General features: G+C 49.8%; 2 protein-coding genes across 8 annotated transcripts in view; both read right to left on the bottom strand.

The window, feature by feature from the left end:
- Positions 1-436: 436 nt before the first annotated feature.
- Positions 437-12365, bottom strand: SPEGNB (SPEG neighbor). The gene is made up of 4 exons (XM_035127848.2): positions 12232-12365; positions 3094-3401; positions 1962-2103; positions 437-1056 (listed from the first exon to the last, which is right to left on the bottom strand). The coding sequence occupies exons 1-4, from the start codon at positions 12363-12365 to the stop codon at positions 918-920; spliced, it is 723 nt and encodes a 240-aa protein (XP_034983739.1). The 3' UTR covers positions 437-917.
- A 6899-nt stretch (positions 12366-19264) lies between these two features.
- SPEG (striated muscle enriched protein kinase) overlaps positions 19265-22189 on the bottom strand; it is a 102373-nt gene continuing 99448 nt past the window's right edge. For all 7 annotated transcript variants that reach the window (XM_035126758.2, XM_035126769.2, XM_060277983.1 and 4 more), the window contains one exon: positions 19265-21423. In XM_035126758.2, coding sequence (XP_034982649.2) covers positions 21219-21423 — 205 coding nt within the window. In that variant the 3' untranslated portion in view covers positions 19265-21218. The remainder of the gene's footprint in view (positions 21424-22189) is intronic.

Consider the following 22189-nt stretch of genomic DNA (forward strand, 5'->3'; position numbering starts at 1 on the left):
GCCATACTTTCAAGGCATAGGCCTGTGATTTCTAGGCCTGTGTCGGAGCAGGGTTTTTTTTTTGTCTGGCCGCTTTCCCTAAGAAAACCCTTTGTTTACCACTGAATTGGGAGCAAACTGCATGGATTGCAGTTAACTGGGTTTTCCTGGGGAAAGTGGTAGGACAAAAAAAACAACCCCATTGAGACCCAGACCTAGAAATTACGAACCAGTGCCTAGATAACGTGGCACAGACGAAAGTTTGGATGAGCCCATATTCTCTGAACCAACAGAACCCTCTTGTTGGCATAGGTTTTAGAAGAAACTGCTAATATCTGAGAAAGAAAAACTAGAAACTTCCCGCACCCCACCTTTGCAACAAACAAATGAGATTCCCAGGATTTTAATTTCCTGCTGAGAAATTGCATGTAGCACACACAAGTCCTCTGTACAATCAACTGGTTTTATTTAGTTCATGTAGCAAGAAAACAGGTCAGGAAGAATCTGGAGGCTTCTGGGATGGCTCACAATCTCTGAAGTGCTGGGGGAAAGTAGGTGCTGCCAATAGGAGGACTGCACACCCCCTTCTGCATCCTTGGAGTGAAGGCATTTCAGCGATGGCTGCACAAGGCGATTAGCCTGCAAGGAGATGGGACCCACCTGCCCAAGAAATGGATTCAGCCCTGGGGCACAGTGGGGAACTCTTGCCAGGATAGCTTTGGCAGAATGACATTGGCTAGAGCCATAGGGGCAATGAGAGAAGGACTCCCTATTGCATCTTAGGGGGGACAGGACAGGATATCCCTACAGCGCCATTGCAGGACTTAATTTGCTTTCCCCAGCCTTCTCTCCAAGACAATGGACCATACTTTGCGATGACAGAGAGTTTCTTTTTTGGGGGGAGGGGAACTGTACAGGACGCAGGGGGAGGCAGGAGCTCAGATCACATCAAGGCGTGCAAAAGACTCGTCCATGCCCAGGCTGTTCTCCACAAAGACCTCGTACTTCCCAGCATCCGCCGGCGACACCTTTTTGATGGTGAGAGTTGTCGAGTCACTGCCGATGTTATAGTATATGCTGCAGGGAAGGGAAAGGTGGAAATCTCAAGTCAGGGCCCTTGGAGACAGCTGGTGATGGGACACAAAGCAGAAGCTGCTAAACTGACCCGTGGACCGCTGGCAGTCCGTCAATTCCATTTGGGTGAGGCTGACAACTGGGCTGCAGAACCAGCAAAAATATGGCCTTGCACTTTATTTGTTTTATTTCTGACAATGGAGGTCAAGGCTGTTTTAACTTGGGCTGGACTTATCAAAAACATGACTCTGGCCCATGATTTTCATATTATGGCACTGGAACGGTCTACTAATTCCATCCCCCATAACAAAATACTAATTAAAAGCACCTTTCTTGATGGCCTGACCTAAAGTCTGCTTTTAAAATGCAGTGCTGGCTTTGAGAATGGGACCGATGCTGCAGGGGGGGGGGGAGTTTGCTGAGGGGCTGTGAAACAAGAATTTCAGAATGGCTGTAATTACGGGTGCTGATCTTTCTCTCACTTCCTCCCCATTAACTACTAGGCAAGGAAGCCCTGATCTTGATGCTTCTATCACTGCTGGGTCAGTTCCATCCTAGTCCAATACAAATAAGAACACAGGAATCGACAGGAATTGTGTGAACTGAAGAAATCACACTTATCCTGACCACCGCCGAAAACTCAACACACATGTCCTTTGATTCCTACACATTAAGGTCCTCTGTAATAACCAGAAGAACTACATGCTTCCTTTTTTCTTTCAAAAAGGAAAGCTTATGTTATCTCATTCCCCATGCGAGGTTTCAAGCTATTGCATCAGCCCTGTTGATTTGAACATGAACTACCGTAGTAGTGCTTATGGGATCAGGAAAGAAAGGGGTTTGGGGACCTGGTTCTTGGGCTCGCCTTGGTGCCCACCTGCCCAAGCTATGAGGCTTATTTCACTCACCGCTCATCCTCTTCAACATCCTCGCCATCCTTGGCCCAGCCAACATCGGGGGCGGGCTCCCCACTGATGTGGGCTGTCAGGTTGACTGTGCTGCCTTTCTTGGCTTTTGTGCTGTCTGGGCCCTTCTGAATCTTGGCAGGCACTGCAGAGGGAGAGAGCAGGTGAGATCAGAGCAAGGGCCCTTGCTTGGCCATCTTTTGCCAAGGGGACAGGCGGCAGGATCCTCTGCTAGGGCATGAGGACCTAATGCTGGGGCTGTGAGTTTTGTTACGGCGCTGTCCCCTGTTCCAGGTGTTCTAGAATTTCTATCAGATGGCCACGGAATATCTTCCAGTTACTTACTTGGCAAACCCTGTTGCACCATAGGTATACCTTGGCAAACAAGAGGTAAATAAATAAATTCCTACAAAGGAGCTCTCCAGGTATCAGGTTCACTGTAGAACAGAAGTTGAGAGTCAGAACAATTTCTTGTTATGCAGGTTTTTGTATACTGGGCAGGGATGTAGACTCTGAAGATTCCCCAGCTGCTGTGTAGGGGCTTAGGGATTGGGGGGGGGCAGTATAGGTTCGTTTGCAGGGATTAGATTCATTGAATAATCACACACAAGAAGCACCCCCTATTTCTGACTAATGCATCTCCTTCCAAACCACACCTAGAGGCAGTAGGTATTGTGAAAGGAGACTGCCCTCTTGGGCCCCAGTCTCAGGGATTAGCCTCCTTTCCTGATGACTGACTACTAAACTATCCTGAGTTGCCATCAGAGGGTTCCCCCTGCCTTTCTTCTCTTCCTTCAGGTCTGGCACCAGGGCTAGGTAGGGCCACAATGAGATCTAGAAGGGAGGAAGAAGGCTACGTCTTGGCAGAGGCATGGCTAAAGTTAGAAGGGGCTTTGCTTTCTCTACGCAAGACACAAGGCTATGAATAGAAATGGGCAGGGAATAGGGGGGGGGGGCGATGACTTGAAGGAGCAGAGCAGAGAGTGCTATTACTTTCTCCTCCTGAGATGTGCCAAATTGAGATCTCCCCCTAATGAGGAACTTTGCAAGAATGGCTTGGCTTCCCAGGGGATGTGCGTGGCTAAGTTTAGAAGGGGCGTGTGGCTATGTAAGGGAGGGAGGCAGGCCACATTACCTTCCACGAGGAGACGTGCCGAGTCGAAGCACTCTCCGAAGGGGTTCTTCACGGAGATGGTGTACTTGCCCAGGTCGGGAAGGCCAGCATCACGGACCACCAAGGCGACTATGTCTGGGTCCTCAAAGACATAGCGGTACTTGGGCCCGTCCTTGAGTTCCGCTCCATCTTTGGACCAGCGGATGAAAGGGTCAGGGAAGGCACTGATGCGACACTCCAGCTTGGCTGCGCTCCCCTCGATCAGCATCACGTCCGTGAGGTTCTTCAGCACCCGTGGGGGGCCCTTCTCCTTCATTTCCACGCGGGACCTGGTAGTGGAGAGGAGGGGGTTAAGCAGCAGGCCTTTAAGGCTCCTCTTGGAGCTCCTCTCCCCCATGAATGAGGTGGCAAAGTGCTCTGCCTCTAATGGTAAGGTAAAGGTAAAGGGACCCCTGAACATTAGGTCCAGTCGTGACTGACTCTGGGGTTGCGGCACTCATCTCGCGTTATTGGCCGAGGGAGCTGGCGTACAGCTTCCAGGTCATGTGGCCAGCATAACAAAGCTGCTTCTGACGAACCAGAGCAGCACACGGAAACACTGTTTACCTTCCCACTGTAGCGGTTCCTATTTATCTACTTGCACTTTGACGTGCTTTTGAACTGCTAGGTTGGCAGGAGCTGGGACCGAGCAACGGGAGTTCACCCCATCGCTGGGATTCGAACTGCCTACCTTCTGATCAGCAAGCCCTAGGCTCTGTTGTTTAACCCACAGCGCCACCCACGTCCCTGCCTGTAATGGTACCCAGGGCCAAACCAGACAGAGATCAGAAGAACGGCAGGAGATAATAGCAGCCAGCTGTGACACAACTGGGCAGCCTGGAAGGAACAGCCAACCACTGACCAGCCTGCCAACCACTCAGAGCCACACTTTATCAAAATGCAGCTAATTAATCAACAATATTATGATAGTAAATGCTCTGTGGCTAAATGGGTAGAATCTGATAGATTAGGGAATTGGGACATTCCAGCAGAATTCTTCTTACTCGATCCCTCTTCTCCTCACCTCCACAGAATTGATAAAAACAAGTAAAATCAGTGAGGAAAACATAGTCATTGGCTTGTATTTTGATGCTGGTGTTAGCTCTTTAAACTGAATAGCTGCTACACCCTTTTTGTGCCAGTAGTTCCAAGGCAAATGAGAATGGTGGGTGTCACAGTGGCCGGAGTGGACTACTTCAGAGTAACGACGCTACGCAGCTCTGCATTTTATTCTTTTATTGGTGCTGCGTATTTACAGTGCTCAAGTCATTGCTATTTACACGGAGCGATGTTGTCAGTCGGTTTCAGAACCTCCTAATGGCTTTTGGCGCGTCTTTCTCCAACACAAAAGCTTTGGCAGACCCATCCTCTTGCCCCTCCTCTTCCTGCGTAATTCTGGAGTTGGGGGGATGGGTCTTCCCCCCTTGCTTGCCCCTTCCTGTCCCACCTGGGACCCTGGCTCCACTACCTTGCCTGAGCCTCGGACACGACTTCCTGCTTCCCCACTGGAATCGGAACTCTCCCTGCTTTCCCCTTTGCTCGGGGACGGGCTTGAACTCAGGAGGGGAGGGACTTCGCGATATCCCCTGTCCCTCACATCCACCCCCCTCCCAAGCTCTCCTTCACCCCTCCCCAGGCCCCCCCCATGTGTCGGTGACGACTGGAAGCCTAAAAACTCGGTGCTCTCCGATCCCGTTGGTGTGAACACCTCCCCCCAGTCCTGCGAGCCCCCCCCTTCCGCCTGGGAGGACGGGAATCCCAAAAAGTCCGTGGCGTCAGAGCTGGTGGGGGTAAAAATGTTTTGCCAATCTGCTCCTTCCTCTGACTGGGTGGATCTTGGCGACACCCATACCTCATCCTCTGGTTCCTCAAACTCCGCTTCCCAGCGCCATGGTGAGCTGCTCTCCCATGCCTCCTCCTCCTCCCCCTCCCTTTCCATGTGCCAGGGCTTGGGTCTGTGGGGAAAGAGGGCGTGAAATTCTTCCACCAAGAATTCCTCCTGTATCTGAGTGGCTGGGACCCATTCATTCTGGGACGGTGGAGCGTCCTCCCATGCCATGAGATACTCCAGTCCCCCCACCCCCCACCTTGAATCCAGGATGGCCGTGGCCTCATTGAGTTGCTCCCTGCCTTCCCTCTCCCCCCCTCCCTCGGGGGTTTGTTCGCTGTCTCGGAGCCTGCTGCTTTCCCTGTACGGCGACAGCAGCGATCTATGAAACACTGGATGCACCCTCATGTCCTCTGGCAGTGCCAGCCTGTATGCCACCGGGTTGACCTGTTGCGTGACCGTGAAGGGGCCCAGCCTTTTGGGTGCCAGCTTTTTGCACCTCCCTCTGGTGGGAAGGCCCTCCGAGGACAACCACACCTTGTCCCCCACCCTGATGACCTCCCCTTGTCGCCTGTGGCGATCTGCCCCCTTTTTGTACGCTTCCTTGGCCCTCTCCAAGTGTTCTCTGAGCTGCTGGTGCACCGTCTCCAGTTCCTCTGCCCAATCCTCAGCCTGTGGGCCCTCCTCCTCCTCCTCCTCCCTCTCCCTCTCTGGGAAAGATCTGAGGTCGCGCCCGTAATTGGCCTTAAAGGGCGACACCCCTGTGGAGACGTGCACTGCATTGTTGTAGGCAAATTCTGCTAGTGGCAAGCGATCCACCCAGTCCGTTTGCCGCTGGCTGACGTAGCATCTCAGGTACTGCTGCAGAATGGCGTTGACCCTCTCCGCTTGTCCGTTGGTCTGCGGGTGTCTAGCCGTCGACAAGCTGACCTCCACCTGCAGGAGGTTCATGAGCCGCCGCCAGAACCTGGAAACAAATTGGCGGCCACGATCCGAAATAACCCTTAAAGGTAATCCATGCAGTCTGAAAATGTGATCAACAAACAGTTTGGCTGTCTCTTCTGCCGAGACTGCCCTGGCACACGGTATAAAGTGACACATTTTGGACATAAGGTCCACCACCACCAACACTGCAGTCTTACCCCTGGACGAAGGCAGATCTGTGATGAAGTCCATGGACACCACTTCCCACGGCCTGTGTGGTGTGGCTAAGGGCTCCAGCAACCCTGGTGGCGCTGCTCTGACCACCTTCGCCCGCTGGCAGGTGGTACAGCCCCTTACATAGTCTCGAACATCTTCCCGCACCCCTGGCCACCAGAAGTGTCTCATGACTAGGTGAGCGGTTTTGTCCCTTCCAAAATGCCCCGCTGTAGGGTTGTCGTGCATCTGCTTGAGGACCGTACGTCGAAGCTGGGTGGTGGGCAGGTACAGCGCACCCTTGTAGAAAAGCAGCCCTCTGCGTTCTGCAAAGTCTTTTGCCTGCTCCCTCCCCCCTCTCAGTTCTCTGAAGATGCGGTTGGCAAATTCATCCGCTGCCGTCAGTGCTGTGAGTTCTGCCTCGCTCACCACAGCTGCTCCGCAGGACCATGCCGACGGGGGGAAAATGTGCCTTGGGGCTGGTGGCGCCTCCTCCTCCATGTACTCTGGCTTGCGGGAGAGGGCATCCGCCCTGACATTCTGCTCCCCCGGGATGTAGTGGATGGAGAAGTTGAAGTTCGAGAAGAACTCTGCCCACCGTATCTGCCGCTGGTTGAGCACCCTGGCAGTTCTCCAGAACTCCAGGTTCTTGTGGTCTGTGCACACCTGGATGGGGTGCTTTGCGCCCACCAGGAAGTGTCGCCAGTGCTGGAACGCAGCGTAGATCGCAAGAAGTTCCCTATCAAACACTGTGTAGTTGCGTTCAGGCTGTGTCAGCTTCCTGGAGAAGAAGGCACAGGGTCTCCACTCCCTGTTGGCGTCCAGTTGCAACAAAATTGCGCCCACAGCTTTTTCAGAAGCATCTGTCTCAATGCGTAGGGGCGCGTCCTGCACCACATGGAACAGGTTTTGGTCTGAGGCGAACACTCTCTTGAGGCTTTCGAACGCTGCTTGCGCCTCTGGTGTCCACTTGAACTTCTGCTTGCCTCTCAGGCAGTCCGTGATGGGAGCCGTAACGCGAGAGAAGTTCTTGATGAACTTCCTGTAGAAGTTAGCGAAGCCTAGTAGGCGTTGGGCATCTTTGCGCGTCCTGGGGCTGTGCCAGTCCAGGATGGCCTGCACCTTGTCCTTGTCCATCGCCAGCCCCTTGTCTGACAGCTTGTAGCCCAGGAAGTCCACCTCTTTGGTGTGAAACTTGCACTTCTCCAGCTTCACATACAGGTGGTTCTCCTTCAGGCGTTGCAACACCTCTCTGACATCTTTCACATGCTGCACCGGGTCATTCGAGTAGATAAGGATGTCATCTAGGAAGACCAAGCATTTCCTGAAGAGGAGGGACCCCAGGACGTGGTGCATGAAGGCCTGGAAGCATGCTGAGCCCCCTTGCAAACCGAAGGGCATCACCAGATATTCAAAAGAGCCCAGAGGCGTGAACATCGTGGTTTTCCATTCATCTCCTTCCCGGATCCTGATCAAGTTGTACGCCCCCCTTAGGTCCAGCTTGGTGAAAATCTTGCCCCTGCGTGCCGCTGTCAGGAGATCATCCACTCTGGGCATGGGGAAAGCCACTGGCTCTGTCACCGAATTCAGCCGTCTAAAGTCCACCACAAGACGGCGCTGTTGCGTGTCTTTCTTGTCCACCCAGAAGACCGGGCTGCCCCCTGCTGCCTTGCTTTCCCTTATGAACCCCCGCTTGAGGTTCTTGTCGATGAAAGCGCGCAGATCCTCCAGCTCCTGGTCTGACATGGCGTACAGCTTGGCTGGGGGTATCGTCGCCCCTGGCACCAGGTTGATCTGGCAGTCAAAAGGCCTGTGCGGGGGTAGGTGGTCGGACTCCGCTTCGCTGAAGACCTCCTGCAGGTCCCAGTACTGCTTGGGTATTGCCTCACCCCCTTTGATATGCATGGTGGCCACCGTGGCTATTGGAGGCCCCTCCCCTGGTTGGTGCTGCATGCAATGTTCCAGACAAAAGTCCGACCCAAACGTGATGCACCTCTGGTGCCAACTGATGGAGGGGTCGTGGCGCGCCAGCCAGCTCATGCCCAAGACGATGGGGGGGTCTGAGATGGTGGTGACGTTGAACGCCAGTGTCTCTGAGTGCCTTCCCACCGTCATTCTCATGGGGGGGGTTTGATGTGTGATGGCCCCTCCCAGCAGCTCCCTGCCGTCAATGGTTGCCACGTGCAGAGGAAAATCCAACTGCAAAAGCTGGATTTGGTGCTCTTCTGCAAAGCTTCTCGAGAAGAAGTTGGCGGACGCCCCACTGTCAATTAAGGCGAGGACCGTCAGGGGATAGCCATTTGGGAGCGTTAGCGTCACTTCTAGAACCACTCCTGCTCTGGGAGGGGTGGGCTGGCTCTGCACCTCTCTGTGCGGGTGGGCGGGCTGGGGCTGTTGTCTGCTGACTGTGCCTGGCTGCTGCCCCTTGTCTCCTGCAGCCAGGCTTTCCCGTTTCCCTGCTGTGGTGCTGCGTCAGTGGGGGAGGGCACCACCGTTCCCGCCTTTCCTTGCCACTCCCTGCGATGTGGGCAGTCTCTGACGAGATGCTGGGGTGAGTTGCAGAGAAAGCAATTCCCGCCCCTTCCCTCCTTGCGTCTTGGCGCCGCTGGGGTTTGAAAAGCCCGCGCGCGCGCGCTATCAATCTGCATGGGCTCCTGGTCCTGGCTGGCTCCAGGCGTGGCTTGAAAGGGTTGTTGAGGGAGTGGCTTCTCCTGCGACCGTGGGAACCAAGCCCGCTTTGCGCGCGTCGCTTGCTTGTCGTTCCACCGGGATTCCTGCCTCACCCCCACCGCCAGAGCTGCTTTGCTCAGCTGATCCATAGTACTGGGCTTTGGACCTCTCGAGAGTTCATCCTTCACCTCCTCGCTCAAACCCAAGTAAAACGCAGCTTGCATGGGAGGCGAATCCAAAACCCACCCCAGTCTGTGCACCAGCATGGTGAATTTCGCCCAATATGCGCGAACTGTCATATTTCCTTGGCGTAAATTATGCAGTTCCTCCTTAGTCTGGTCCAAATGACTATCGGACGAATACATCGTCCTCAAACCTTCTAGAAATTGTTGGACATTTTTCATGCAAGGATTCTTGGTTGCGATTAATGGTCTTAGCCACTCCCTGGCTGCTCCGGTGAGATGTTCCACAATAAACGCTACTCTGTGCTCATCATCGGGGAACTCATTCTGGTGCAGCTCAAGAGCATACACGATCTCAGTTTCAAAGCCCTGAAACTCCTTCGGGTCTCCATTGAACTTGCTTACAAGGGTCCCTGCTCTCCTTCCTGGCAGCACTTGGACTTGGGGAGCCCCTCCCGCCTTGTTTTTCTCTGCATCCAGCTTGTTTTGGAGGTCTACCGCCACCGCCCTTAAATGCTGCTCTTTTTCCTGGAGCTCTCTCACCTGTTCCGCAAGTTGTAGCCGGTCGTCCTGGACCTTCTTAGTCTCCTCTTTAGCTGCCTTCAATTCTCCCTGCGCCTGCAGCGACAGCTGTTGCAGTTCTAGCTGGGCTTGCTCAGCGATCTGCCGCCACTTCTCCGCCTCGGACACGCTCATCCCGGCAACTCCGAAGTAGCCCAAAAAGGATTAGGAGGATTGCTGTCACAGTGGCCGGAGTGGACTACTTCAGAGTAACGACGCTACGCAGCTCTGCATTTTATTCTTTTATTGGTGCTGCGTATTTACAGTGCTCAAGTCATTGCTATTTACACGGAGCGATGTTGTCAGTCGGTTTCAGAACCTCCTAATGGCTTTTGGCGCGTCTTTCTCCAACACAAAAGCTTTGGCAGACCCATCCTCTTGCCCCTCCTCTTCCTGCGTAATTCTGGAGTTGGGGGGATGGGTCTTCCCCCCTTGCTTGCCCCTTCCTGTCCCACCTGGGACCCTGGCTCCACTACCTTGCCTGAGCCTCGGACACGACTTCCTGCTTCCCCACTGGAATCGGAACTCTCCCTGCTTTCCCCTTTGCTCGGGGACGGGCTTGAACTCAGGAGGGGAGGGACTTCGCGATATCCCCTGTCCCTCACAGTGGGCAAGAGTGGTGGGAGTTTTGGGTGCTTCCAAGGCTGCCGCTATTTTGCACACAAGAGTCAATTGCGTGCCAGAAAATTCAGATTGTGCGATTAATGTGGATTTAGCTCTGTGGTGCAACAAACCCGCTTCCAATAAAATAAAACCAGGTTATTGTGATTTTTGTTAGGGAAGTGACAGGAAAATGTACTAGAGAGCATGGGATAACAATTCCTTGACATGGCATCATGTAACCTCCCTGCAAACAAATCAAAATGAATGCTAAATAAGCAGCCAATGCCATATAAGCTTCTCACAAACTTTGTGCAACCAAATCTGAACGAATCCTAAATTAAGAGGTTGCTAGTAGTTCAGACACTGGATTGAATGGAGGAGCTGAGGTGTGAACCTGATTTTCTTGCACAAAGATCACCTGGTGGTTAGACCATGGCTGTGTACACATTACCATTTACGCTGGCTCTCTCACTGCTGGTGTTTGAAGCCCTCAGCACATGACGTTAGCCACAATCCATGTCTATCCTGTAGTTTCTGCAGAAATTCTGCTGTTGGATGCATTTCCCCTCAAACCATTTTCCATCCGATTTGCAAGCATAAGCCGAGGTTAAGATGAGGTATCAACTTGCGAGACACCCTTTGGCATGCACAGACGACTGCTTCGTTGAATCGGAGTTTGGTGGTGAAGGGTGGGTGTGTTGCAGACGCAGGAAAACCAAACAGGTAATGCACATCAGGTGAAGGCATCCCTGCACACTCTCTGGTGTGTACAGCAATGTTGCAGGAGTGGCTTGAAACGCAGCAAGGGGAAATGACTTTACTGCATTTGAAGCTGCTAATGCCTATGCCTGATCTTTATTGAGGCGATTTGTTTGTGGCAGCAGCTAAATGGCAATGGGCATTCATCCTGATTTGCTTCGGAGGGTGTGTGTACGTCTTCCTGTTAACAATACATTAAGCCCACACTTTACAGTGTACTTCCTAACCGCAAAATACAGTTGTTTAAAAAAGTGGATATGCTGTGCTACAGCAACATCGCACTGTCATTGTGCAAACTTCTGTATGAATCCTTCCTGGAAGCTACTGACTGTCTTGAGGCCCCCTGAGTCAGGGCTCATCCAGACTTCCTTTTGTGCTATGTTTCTAGCCACATGTATGTGCTTTAAACCTCCATGTCCAAGCCCCCCCTTTTTTGCTGTGGTTCTTTCCCCATGAAAACCTGCTCTTTACCACCAAATTGGAGCAAACAGCAATCCACGGAAACTCTGAATTGCTGGTTGTTCCAATTCAGCACTAAAGAGCAAGTTTTCCTGGGGAAAGCGGGGGGGGGCAGTTTAAAACAAATTAGAGTCACAAGAATAGGGTGCGTTGTCAGAAACACAGAGAGACAGATAAATATTCAAAGGTCAAGGTAAAGGTGTATTTTCAGAATGCAATGGGAAGTATAAAATGAAGGTGCTGGGTACACCTCTGCAGAGTGGGAACTCCAAAATTTAGGGATGCCCCACATGCAAAATGCCCTCTTCCAGGCCACCACCCCTTGACCTTCTGAGGACAGTGGAACAACCAAGGGAGCTCCCTCTGTTGATTTTACCACCAAACAAGGTCAGGCCTCATTAACCCTTTCACTTGTGCTGTGCCAAATTTTCCGCTTGCCTTGCTCCTTTTTGGGGGGAAAGCTGCTCTTAAGTGATATATTGGAACAAATGGCAATCTGGGGAAAACCCAGCAGCAGCAGGGGGTGGGGGGAGCAGCAGAATAAGAGGAAGTATGCATAGTGTATGCAGATGGGGTGGAGATGTTATGGGTCTGAGCCCCTCTGCACAGCCATAACACATATTACTGGAGACATAATCAGTCTTGATGTTCAGTTCTACAAGCTCTCCTGCTCTCAACATATATGCTGGACACTAATAATAATAATTAATAATAATAATATGATTATTTCTTTTACCCATCCTTTACCATAGGGTGGGTTGCAACAATATGAACATGCAAGATGAAAACCAGTGGAAACAATTTACCACCAGAAGAGCAGGGTGGGACCCATTCTTGGGTGTCAAAAGCAGGAACAAAAGAGGTGCATTTTCAGCCCAGCCCTGATAACGGTCCCGCCCTCCCACCTGCCATCCCCCTCACCTGTGCCCACGATAGGAAGCCTGGATGCGGATGGCAGCATTCTGCACCTGAGGATCCTTTATGTCCAGGGAAAATCCTGCAGGGGGAGGGGCTGCAGCACCTGCTGCTGGTTTCTTGGGTGCAGCTTTTGACATCTGTGGGGAGATGGAGGAGTAGCAGGTTCATTATTGGGGGGGGGGAGAGGGAGAGAAACAGGCTCCTACATAGCACAGAGTCCAACCCTCTTCCTTCCTGCTTCCACCCAACGCCAGTACCACTCTAACATGAGGCTCACATCAACCATCTCAAGAGGACCCATGCTGTCTTGCTCCATGTATACAACTGCAAATATGCCTCAGTGAGTGTCATCTTCACTCTTCCGGGGCAAATCAGTCCAGACCCACTTAAGTGGGGTGAGAGTAAAGTTGTGCTTTCGCCCACACCCTCATTATTATATCTCCAGTTTTAGACACACCCTGGTGAGGGTCATAGCGTCACAGAACTGTAGAGTTGGAAGAGACCACGACAGTCACCTAGTCCAACCCTCTACAATGAAGGGATCTTTTGCCCAACGTGGGGCTCAAACTCATGACCTTGAGATTAAAAGTCTCGTGCTCTACCAACTGAGCCATGGAAGAGGTGGTCCCGGTGGGTGAGCAGCTGAGCCATTCCGTTTTGATCCATGTCTTTCATGGAAGGCTGAGGCACCTCAGATAAGTAGAGTTAAGAGGCAGCTCCCCCAATCCCCAAGGCATGTCCCCTAGGTAGGGTGTGGTTGGAGCATGTGGTAGGGCTGGGACAGGGCATGAGTTCTAAGGGCCCCCCCTTCTCTGCCCATGAGCTGGAGCTCTCTTACCGTAGACAGCACCAATGCAGCTCCGCTGTGTTGGAAAAGGCTACAGGCCCCTCATCCCACCCAAATTTATATCTCTGCAGGGGAGAAGCCAGGTCGGCCCATGCCCACGGCTGCATTCCTGCCCTGACGTCTCCTTCTTTGGCCGGGGGGGGGCTCGTCCCCCCCTGCCCAGACGGGAATCCTGGGCGCTCCCTTATATAGCCTGTTGCCAGCTACCTGTGAGAATTGGGGCTGCACTGATTGCGGTCCGGTGCTGTGTAATCACATTGACCAGCCCAGAGGGACCCAGATGGAGCAGCTGCAACCATTCCTGCCCTCTGGCTGAGAGACAGAGTGGCAGGGCGAGGCTCCGCTGTCTGGGCTGTTCCCAACACACACGCTGCCTTAGGAGGACTGGAAGGGATGAGAACAGCTTGGAGTGGCAAGCAGCAGGATCCGAGGATATCCCAATAGTTGGGAAGAGCTGGAGCTTTGCCTCGGATGAGCGGATATTGTACTGTCAGGACAAGCTGCTCAAGTGGGCTGGTTACCAGGTGCTTCTACGTCTGCACGGATCATCCACAGTCGTCACAATGAACCCCTCTGGTATACTCAAAACACCCTCATCCAGGGAGGAACAAATCTATCCATTTTAATGTTCCTCATTTCCACCATCTTAAATTCAGTTTGCCACATTTTCTGTATCATTGTGACTGGCTGATTAGATTATCTGTCTGGAAACTGTAGAAATGGGTCCCTTTCCTTTCCTAGAGAAGCTGCAGAACTGTGAGTTGAAACCCATAAAAACAGGTTTTTTTTCCTTTTGCAAGGTAAGCTCAACAACTTTGAGCTGATCCTCAAAAATAGAGCTTTCCCCCTTTGCTTAAAAGCTGCACAACTTTGAGCTGATCCCCCCCGCCAAAATGGGGCTTTCCCCCTTTGCAAAAGAAGCTTCCTCAAATATTTAATGGGGGGGGGGCAAAGGCACCTGGGCCTCTAGGAGTTGGCTGCTATGCCTAGGACAATTCAAGAAAGCAAAATATTTTTTTTCTTGTTTTCCCCCCCTCTAAAAACTAGATGTGTCCTATGGAGCGAAAAATATGGTACCTCCGACACGCAGTTGTCCTCTATAGTATGGAAGATATTTAGCACTTTTTAAAAGGGAAGAAAGGGGGTGGGCTGTGAAAAGAGAACAAGTGGGGGAAGCCACCTGTTTGATTTCTGCATTTCAGGTGGTAGTTACTGGCATAGATCAAGGCCAAGGACAACTTGGAAGCCCTGGTTGTGCTGAAGCAGTTATGTGACTGTACAATACAGCAGGAGATGCCAGTGTGGTGCTCGCCAATGCACAGCTGCCCACAGAGGTCTTCCGTGGCACTGCAGGATCCTCCTCCTCCCCACTGAAATTAGGTTAGGAAGAAGCTTTCCATTGTGTTGGTTGCGGGGTGTGTGTGTGTGGTGCCCAAGACACTTCCTTTTCTTTTATATTTTTTAAATTAAGTTTTACATAGTACATTTCAATTTAAACATACCATTCACCTTCTCCAGCTTGCAATGTGTCCCAGAATGCTGGCCGACTCTACTGTACAGATATCATTATGGATTTATTCAATCCACATTCCAAATAGACCCATTTGACCATGAGGTCCTGAAGCAGTCTAACTGCACTGGCATGCTCAGGAATAGCCTTGTTATCCATCTTCTTTCCATTTCTGAATGGAAAGGTAGGATATGCTATTAATTTAAATTAAAAGGTGGCACTGGTTATTATTTTTTCAACCAATAAAATAATAATGTCCCCAGAAAGTGCTGCCCACTTGTTTTGCAGCAGGGACAATGATGTCAATCACTGACAATCCTCTGCATGCTAAATAAATAAGCTTTTCCCATTCCGAGAGAAACCTACCAAATGAGCTGAGCAGAGAAAGAGGTAGGTCACACTGATTAGCATGCATGATTGAGGGTTAAAAGGCCATTTCAATTTTTTGGGGAAAAGATTCCCTTTATACTATCAAAAGGACACAAAATAGTGAGCTAGCTTTTGAGTCCACCAGAAGAATTCATCTTCAAGCTAGATGTTAAGCAAAAGTAGTTTTTTTGGGGGGAGGGGATAGGAGGGGGGAAAGGCTGACTTGGTATTGCAACCATAATCAGTTGGTAGAGCATGAGACTCTTAATCTCAGGGTTATGTGTTTGAGCCCCACATTGGGCCAAAGATTCCTGCATTCCAGGGGGTCGAACTAGATGACCCTCGTGATCCCTTCCAACTCTATGATTCTATATCTGCTTTGGCCAATTATTTGTTTTTGTTGTATAATCTTGAAGAGGTGTGGCTATGGTGGTTATAATGAAGAGCTCCTGCAGTTCAGAATTTATCACTACACCACTGAAGGTCCCAATGCTATTAAAATGTTAGTTTATTAAAATTTCAGTTTATTAAAATACTAGTTTGACGTGCAAGACAGGAAATCTGTTTCCCTTGTTGTAGATATTGATCCTCCCTGTAGCTTCTTTTTAAAATGTTTAATATCCTTGTTAACATGGGTTATATTATGTCCTGATTAGATCTGATCTTTAATTAATTTTTTTTAAAAAACCCTGTTTATTTCAAGTGAATATTCTTATAAAGGGTTCCATCATCATAGCAGGTTTTCCACATTGCGTTTTTCTGAACATTACTCCCTTGCTTTGGAATTTAGGATTTATTTAACTTGCGCTATAGAGCTGCAGCAATAGAAGATCTCCTGGTTTCAAGCCTGGGAGAGCTTCTTCCATACCACCTCTGTGTAGCTACTTCTGTTGATTTCAGTTGTACAATTGGCTGCCAAAGGTAGATGTGCTTTGAACCACACAGCCCAGTTGTCCTGACAGCCCAGTTGTCCTGATAGGGAAAGCAGGTTGAAGGTGGATTATCCAGAGCAGGAGCACAGTTGTATAAACCCAATTATTCTGCTCGGTGCTCAGTTATTATTACTATTATTGTTGTTGATGATGATGCCACATTTCTTATTTACGTAGCACCATCAATAAGTGGGGTACAGAGTCCAGGTCAGGGCCCCAACCGTCTATGTTCTGTGCATAACTCAAGCGCTGCTAGGAGTTGTTTCTTTTTGTTTTCCGATGTATTTCCTATCAGTAAAATAATAAAACGGAGGATGAGTAACCAGGGGAAGGCCATCGATCACCAGGAGGCATGGTCTTTAAGGTGCCACAAGACTGCAACAGACGCGCATGGCCACATCTTTGGACTGCCGATTGGCTACAATATCTGATTGATGATGCATTTTGCTTCACGTTTAACCTGATAAAGAGTTTGGATTGTGCTTTAGGACTTGTATTCTAGTCTCAAAGCTTCTGCATAGCTTCTTTGGTACTTGCTAGTATGGTGTCTGGTTTAAAAGAGAAACCTGAAGGACGTACAGTAGGAGCTGGAGTGTCTCTGGGGAGTTAGTGAGGTGTCAAGTGCACTACAGTTTCCAGAATGGCATCCATCCTGGAATGTGAGAGAATGTTCTAACAGCAGCAACCTGGGCTTGGGAGAAGTATCTCCAATTTCTTATCCCAGTATTTGCTCTCTCTCTCTCTCTCTCTCTCTCTCTCTCTCTCTCTCTCTCTCTCTCTCTCTCACACACACACACACACACACACACACACAACGTACATTGTTGCGAGGAAACAAGCAAGCAGTTCTGACATCAGTACTGCAACATAAATTACAGCAGACCCAGGAAGCTGCCTTATACAGAGTCAGACCACTGGTCTGACTATGAAACACAGGATTATCTGTGTTGACCAGCAGCGGTTGTGGCTCCCCAGGGTTTCAGGCAGAAGTCTTTTCCAGCCCTACACCTCCCTGCTTCCTCAGCAGTAAAAAAATAAATAAATGCAATAATGAATTAAAGAACTTACAAATGTGCTGCCTTTTCAGCAAACTCTGAATCAGGTGCCTGAGAGGAAGTTTCACTCTGACTCTAGCACCATGAGTCAGTCAGTCAAAACTGAAGGCGTAGATTCCCCCCCCCACACACACTTTGCCAGGGAGGGGACTTTATCTTTTAGGACAGTGCCTTTTCAGTCAGGATTTCTATCCGCATTTGAGGTTTATCCTGAATTTCTAGTGGCTGTTTCAGGAAGAGTAGAAGCTACAGACACACGAGTCAGGGATAGGTGGGGGAAATGGTGCCCCTCATACTGTTGTTGTTGGATGTGGGAGTTGGAGGCCAATTGGTCAGGAGTGATGGGAGTTGTAGTCCAGGCTATCTGGGAGAGAGAGACCCTTCTCCTTTTCTTTGGAGAAAGGAGTGGAGCTGATTAATTGGGTGAGGGTTGAGGTGTTTTTTATAGATTTACACACACACACACACACACACACCCCACTCCTTTCTCCAAAGAAAAGGAGAAGGGGCTCTTTATCCACTCCCACTCCCTTGTGAACAGCTCAAAAGGAAGGCTTTGGAAAAGCCCCTTACAAAGCTGAGCACTGCTGAAGTGCTTCAGGAGAGAATTGTTAATGCTTCTCTTGCTGCCCATACTGGGGAGGAGGGTGTTAAGGTTAAGCGGCGCTTTGCTGATGCTTCATCTCGAATGATTGATATCCCTTCACTCCTTGTTTATTTTAAAATATGGCTTCTGGTAAGTACTAGATCAGATGCAAAGTGTGTTTTGTGTGGGAGGCTTGAAGCTTTTCTGCTCAGCTTCAGACATTAAAACATAAATCATAGGCATGTCTTACTTAGGATGTGTGTGTACACACTCCCACAACCTTTAGTGGCAGCAAGGTTGCCTCTCACTTTGAGTGAAAGATGTGACTGGCAGTGAGACAAGTCCAAAGGTTGTAGGATGGGTGTCTTTTAGGAAGGTGCCTCTCATATTTAGGTTGAGCTCACCTCCTCGGAATGCTTCCCCTTCGGAGGAGAGGAAATTGTTTAGTGTTTTCTGATTGAACTCTAGTTGTTTTGTGCTTGGGGCATATATGGAGCCAATTGTCAGTTTAGTTTTGCCATCTAGTACCCCTTTAGCAAAAATGAATCTGCCTTTTTGTCTTTTAGCACTGCTGTGACTTGGAAATTTAGGTCTCTACTAAGTACAGTACAGGTGAAACTTGGAAAATTAGAATATCGTCAAAAAGTGCATTTATTTCAGTAATGCAAGTTAAAGGTGAAACCAATATATGAGATAGATGCAAGATATGTCAAGCCTTTATTTGTTGTAATTGTAATTATTTGTCGTTAGGCGGGTCAATTATAAATGGAATGTAATTAATGAAATGTAATACCAATGTTTATTTTTGTATTATTGTAACTCTTTGTTTTATTACTGTGGAATTTCCAAAAGAAAGCATTTGTAAAAATTAAAAGAAAAAAGAAAAATAATAATGTTGCATTACTGAAATAAATGCACTTTTCGACGATATTCTAATTTTCCGAGTTTCACCTGTATTATAACTATTTGTGGGCCTTTCCTGAGCCAGATGCCGCCCATTGTTGACTGAAGTGGGACTGAGTTTGCTTCCTTTGGGTGGGTTGTGTATTTCCTGTAGGAAGGCAATGTGTGGTTTCATATGAGGTGATGCATTTTCTTTTAACAGGGTTACCCAGTCCCCTCACGTTTAGTGTAATTGCTTTTAAGCTAGCCATTTGGTATGTTTATTTTATAGGATAATTCCCTGCCAACCTGTCTGGGTTGTCCTGTGTCTCTCATCTTATATTGTCTATCGAACCTAGTGTGTTGTGGTGACATATAGTGTGGTGGGTGGGGTTAGAGTTAGGGGATGGGCTGAAGATTGGGGGGTAGGTTATAGAAAGTAGCCTATATGCAGTTATATAGATGTTTGGGGTTGCTTGGACCATTTGGCTCCTAGACAGTTGGTCCTGTGTCTCAGCTAGAATGGAGGGTCTTGTTTGAGAATAGGCCGTCTTCCCTTTCACTTGCATAGGGGTGGGTCAGTGAGACAGTGTCAAGCGCCTTTGTGGCGCTTGTGTTGGGCGTAAGGTTTTTAAACAATGTTGTCAATATTGTTAACAACATTATTGGTTTGTTGGGGTATTAGGATAGGGATGTGAGTATTGGCATGCTTCTTAAAGAGTGCTATGGTATAACACTAATTTTAAAAATAAAAGAGGGGAAATATTTCTAGTCACCACCATTTTAGCAATGTGCTTTCCCCCTTAATTATACACTTCCAGTCTTCACTTCTGGTCCAAAACAAACATGAAACAGTTTCATAGCAATCATGGGCGACCACGCTTTAATGAAGAAGTGCTTAGCGCTAAATAAATAACTTGATTTTTATTTTATTTTTTAAGGATCACTCAGGTTTCTTCTTCGAATGGCCACTTAGGTGAATTAGATCTTTCCTCCCCCCCCCCAACCACCACCCAGCAGCTCTGTCGCGCCCACTGGTGTGCATGGAACATAGCAGGATGAACATACAGAAAAGTGCAATATCCCTGATAGTGTGCAAAGTTCAACTGCAATTCCTCTTGTAGCTTACAGTGGAAGAGCAATGATTTATTAGCGCTAGGAAGCCACCCATCTGGAAGCAGTCCTGGTTTGCTTTGCTTGCTCCATGCCACAGGGAAACGAGCATCTTCACAATCAAAAGACATTGGGGCATGGGGGGGAAAAGATTGAGATGGGGAACCATGGTCATGGATCCACACAGCCAAGGTGGGGGTGGGTAGGTAGGTCTGCTTCATTTGGTAGGTCTGCTTCATTTGGTAGGTCTGCTTTCAACTCTGCGCCAATGGTACATTCTCTTCATTCCCCACCCATACGAAATCCATGTTTGTCCCTCCTGGGTTGCCCTTAGGCGCAGCTGTGAAAAGTTGTAGTTTCAAAATGGCCTCCACCCTTCTCAGTGGGGTATTGTCAGGTCTGGTTTGCTATGGACACGACACAGGTCAAGAGCAGAGAAACAAATGGCCGCTACCCCCACCCCAAGACTTGGAACCCACCCTGTTGTCCTCTTCAATCCACCCACCACCAGAGGCCATGTGAGGTCACATGTGTGCCTGACTGCAAAAGGAGAAGGTGGTGCCTATGTTAGGAGGACCTCTGCCTGCCTGTGTGCCATCGTGAGTGTTCTGCAGGTGCCAGAAGGGGCTGTGGCAAAAGAGCACTGAAAGAGAGGAGGGTTCATGTAGGCAAATAGTATGAGGGGGCTGGTGTATCTGAGGCATGCCCTTGATACAGAAAGGCATGCAGGGAGAGAAGGCATCTATCTTCTGCACTAGTTCTGAAGCTTAAGATAGGACTGGGCTGCGTGTATCCGTGTCAGAAAAACACAAGGAAGGCAGCAGCAAAGAAGAGGCATTGTGGGATGGTGGGTATGTAAACAGGGGAAAACTGGTGGGTGCCTCACATGATTGGCTTCTTGTGGATACCCAAGCAGAGGTGAGTGGAAAGGAACCCCAGGGAAAGTACCATCAGCCCTTGACTTCGTCAGTCTTTGTTATTAGCTGCTGTCTTAAGTGTAGGGGTGCTGTGGATTTAATGTGCACCTCCCCTCCCAGCCCCTGCTTTGGGGACCAGAAACATCCATTATACTCCCTATGCTGCATATGTTGGCTATACAGGTGGGGAATTGGAGTTTTCCATTTCTGAAATGCCTTCTCTGCAATACTTCGGGGTTGATCCTTCATTGTCTTCTTCCCAGCCCAGCTTGGCATGTAAGGAAGCGTTGCCCCATTGCTCAGTGGCTGCAGCTGGCATGTTTTGCATCTGCTGTTAGTCAATGGGAGCGCTTGGTTGCCCCTGACGTACACAGGGTACAGACGCAGCCCTTGAGGCACAATACAGGAAGGGCCCTTTGCATCCCCATGGGGAGGAGGAGTTTATTTAGACAAGGAAATGTCAAGGCTTTCTCCTCCCCCCATGACCTTGGCCTGGGAACAGCATGGCTTCATGGCCCACTGCTGCTTCATACCTCCCTGAACTCAACCCCATGGCAGCGAATCTTGTCAACCTGCCATTTTCGGCCCCCAGGCTCCCTCTCTCTAGGCCAGGCTACCTCCAGGACTGGTAGGTAGAGCGAAGAACAGCGGCCAGTGCTGACGACTCTTCTTGATCCATGAGGTATATCAACAAGTCCCACCCTGGCTGGCTGGCTGGGTGCTTGGCCCATCACGCCCCCTGCTGGAATGTTCTGTGGCTCCTCCGGCAGGGCAGGCGGCTAGGGCATTTGGCTGCTGGCGCCATGGTAGGAGCGCAGTAAGACCTTGTGCTTGGTGGCCACCTCGTTGCGCTGCCGCTGGTGCTCCACCAAAAACTCTTTCAGGCGGCTGGTGGTGAAGGTGAGGGTCTGCCGACGCAGCTTCATCAGGTAGGCATCCTGGAGCCAAGGGTTGGCAAAGCAGTCCTTGAGAGCTGGGCGGCTCCTGCAAGGCCAAGGGACATTAGGAAGAGGCCGCCTTTCCCCTCCCCAGACCCAGAAGAACAAGGAGGAAGTGGGAACATGACTCAAGGAATGAGCTGTGGACAACATATAGGAAGCTGTCTCATCTCGAGCTGGGCCATTGCTTCATCTAGCTCAGGAGCAGCAGCCCTTCCCAGCCCTACCTGGACACTCAGGTGACTGAACCTGGGAGTTTTTGCAGGCTAACCAGCCTTATATAGGCAATATGCTTAAGCCTAATTAATGCCTTAAGCCAGGCACCCCCAAACTTTGGCCCTCCAGATGTTTTGGACTACAATTCCCATCATCCCTGACCACTGGTCCTGTTAGCTAGGGATCATGGGAGTTGTAGGCCAAAACATCTGGAGGGCCACAGTTTGGGGATGCCTGCCATAAGCGGTTAGGATCATAGAGTAAGCTGTCCTGCCAGGCTTAGCTCACCTTGGGAGGAACTGGGCATTCAAGCCTGTGTTCTCCTTCAGTCCACCTGAGAAGAGACTAAGCTGGTTGCTCCAACTTAGCTGAATGGCTCTCACAAGCCACTCTTTACTTCTACCTATACCAATAATTTAGGAGCCATCACCACTATAACTAAGCCAAGTTTTACTGCCTGTGCAGTTTTCTCAAGCACATGAATCTGACCATTGAAGAGTTTGTATGTAAACCATTTTTAACATACCAAATGTGGTCTTTTTCTGTTAGGGGAAGAGGGAAACTTTGGAACTCACTTATGCACATTTTAAAGGTCT

The sequence above is a fragment of the Zootoca vivipara genome, chromosome 1, assembly GCF_963506605.1.
Source record: "Zootoca vivipara chromosome 1, rZooViv1.1, whole genome shotgun sequence".
Classification (NCBI taxonomy): Eukaryota; Metazoa; Chordata; class Lepidosauria; order Squamata; family Lacertidae; genus Zootoca; species Zootoca vivipara.

Coding starts and splice junctions, on each gene's coding strand:
- SPEGNB (XM_035127848.2), bottom strand. CDS start 12,365: ATGTCAAAAGCTGCACCCAAGAAACCAGCAGCAGGTGCTGCAGCCCCT. Junction 3,402..12,231: donor GCTTCCTATCGTGGGCACAG/GTGAGGGGGATG, acceptor CTCCACTACCAG/GTCCCGCGTGGAAATGAAGG. Junction 2,104..3,093: donor GGCACGTCTCCTCGTGGAAG/GTAATGTGGCCT, acceptor CTCCCTCTGCAG/TGCCTGCCAAGATTCAGAAG.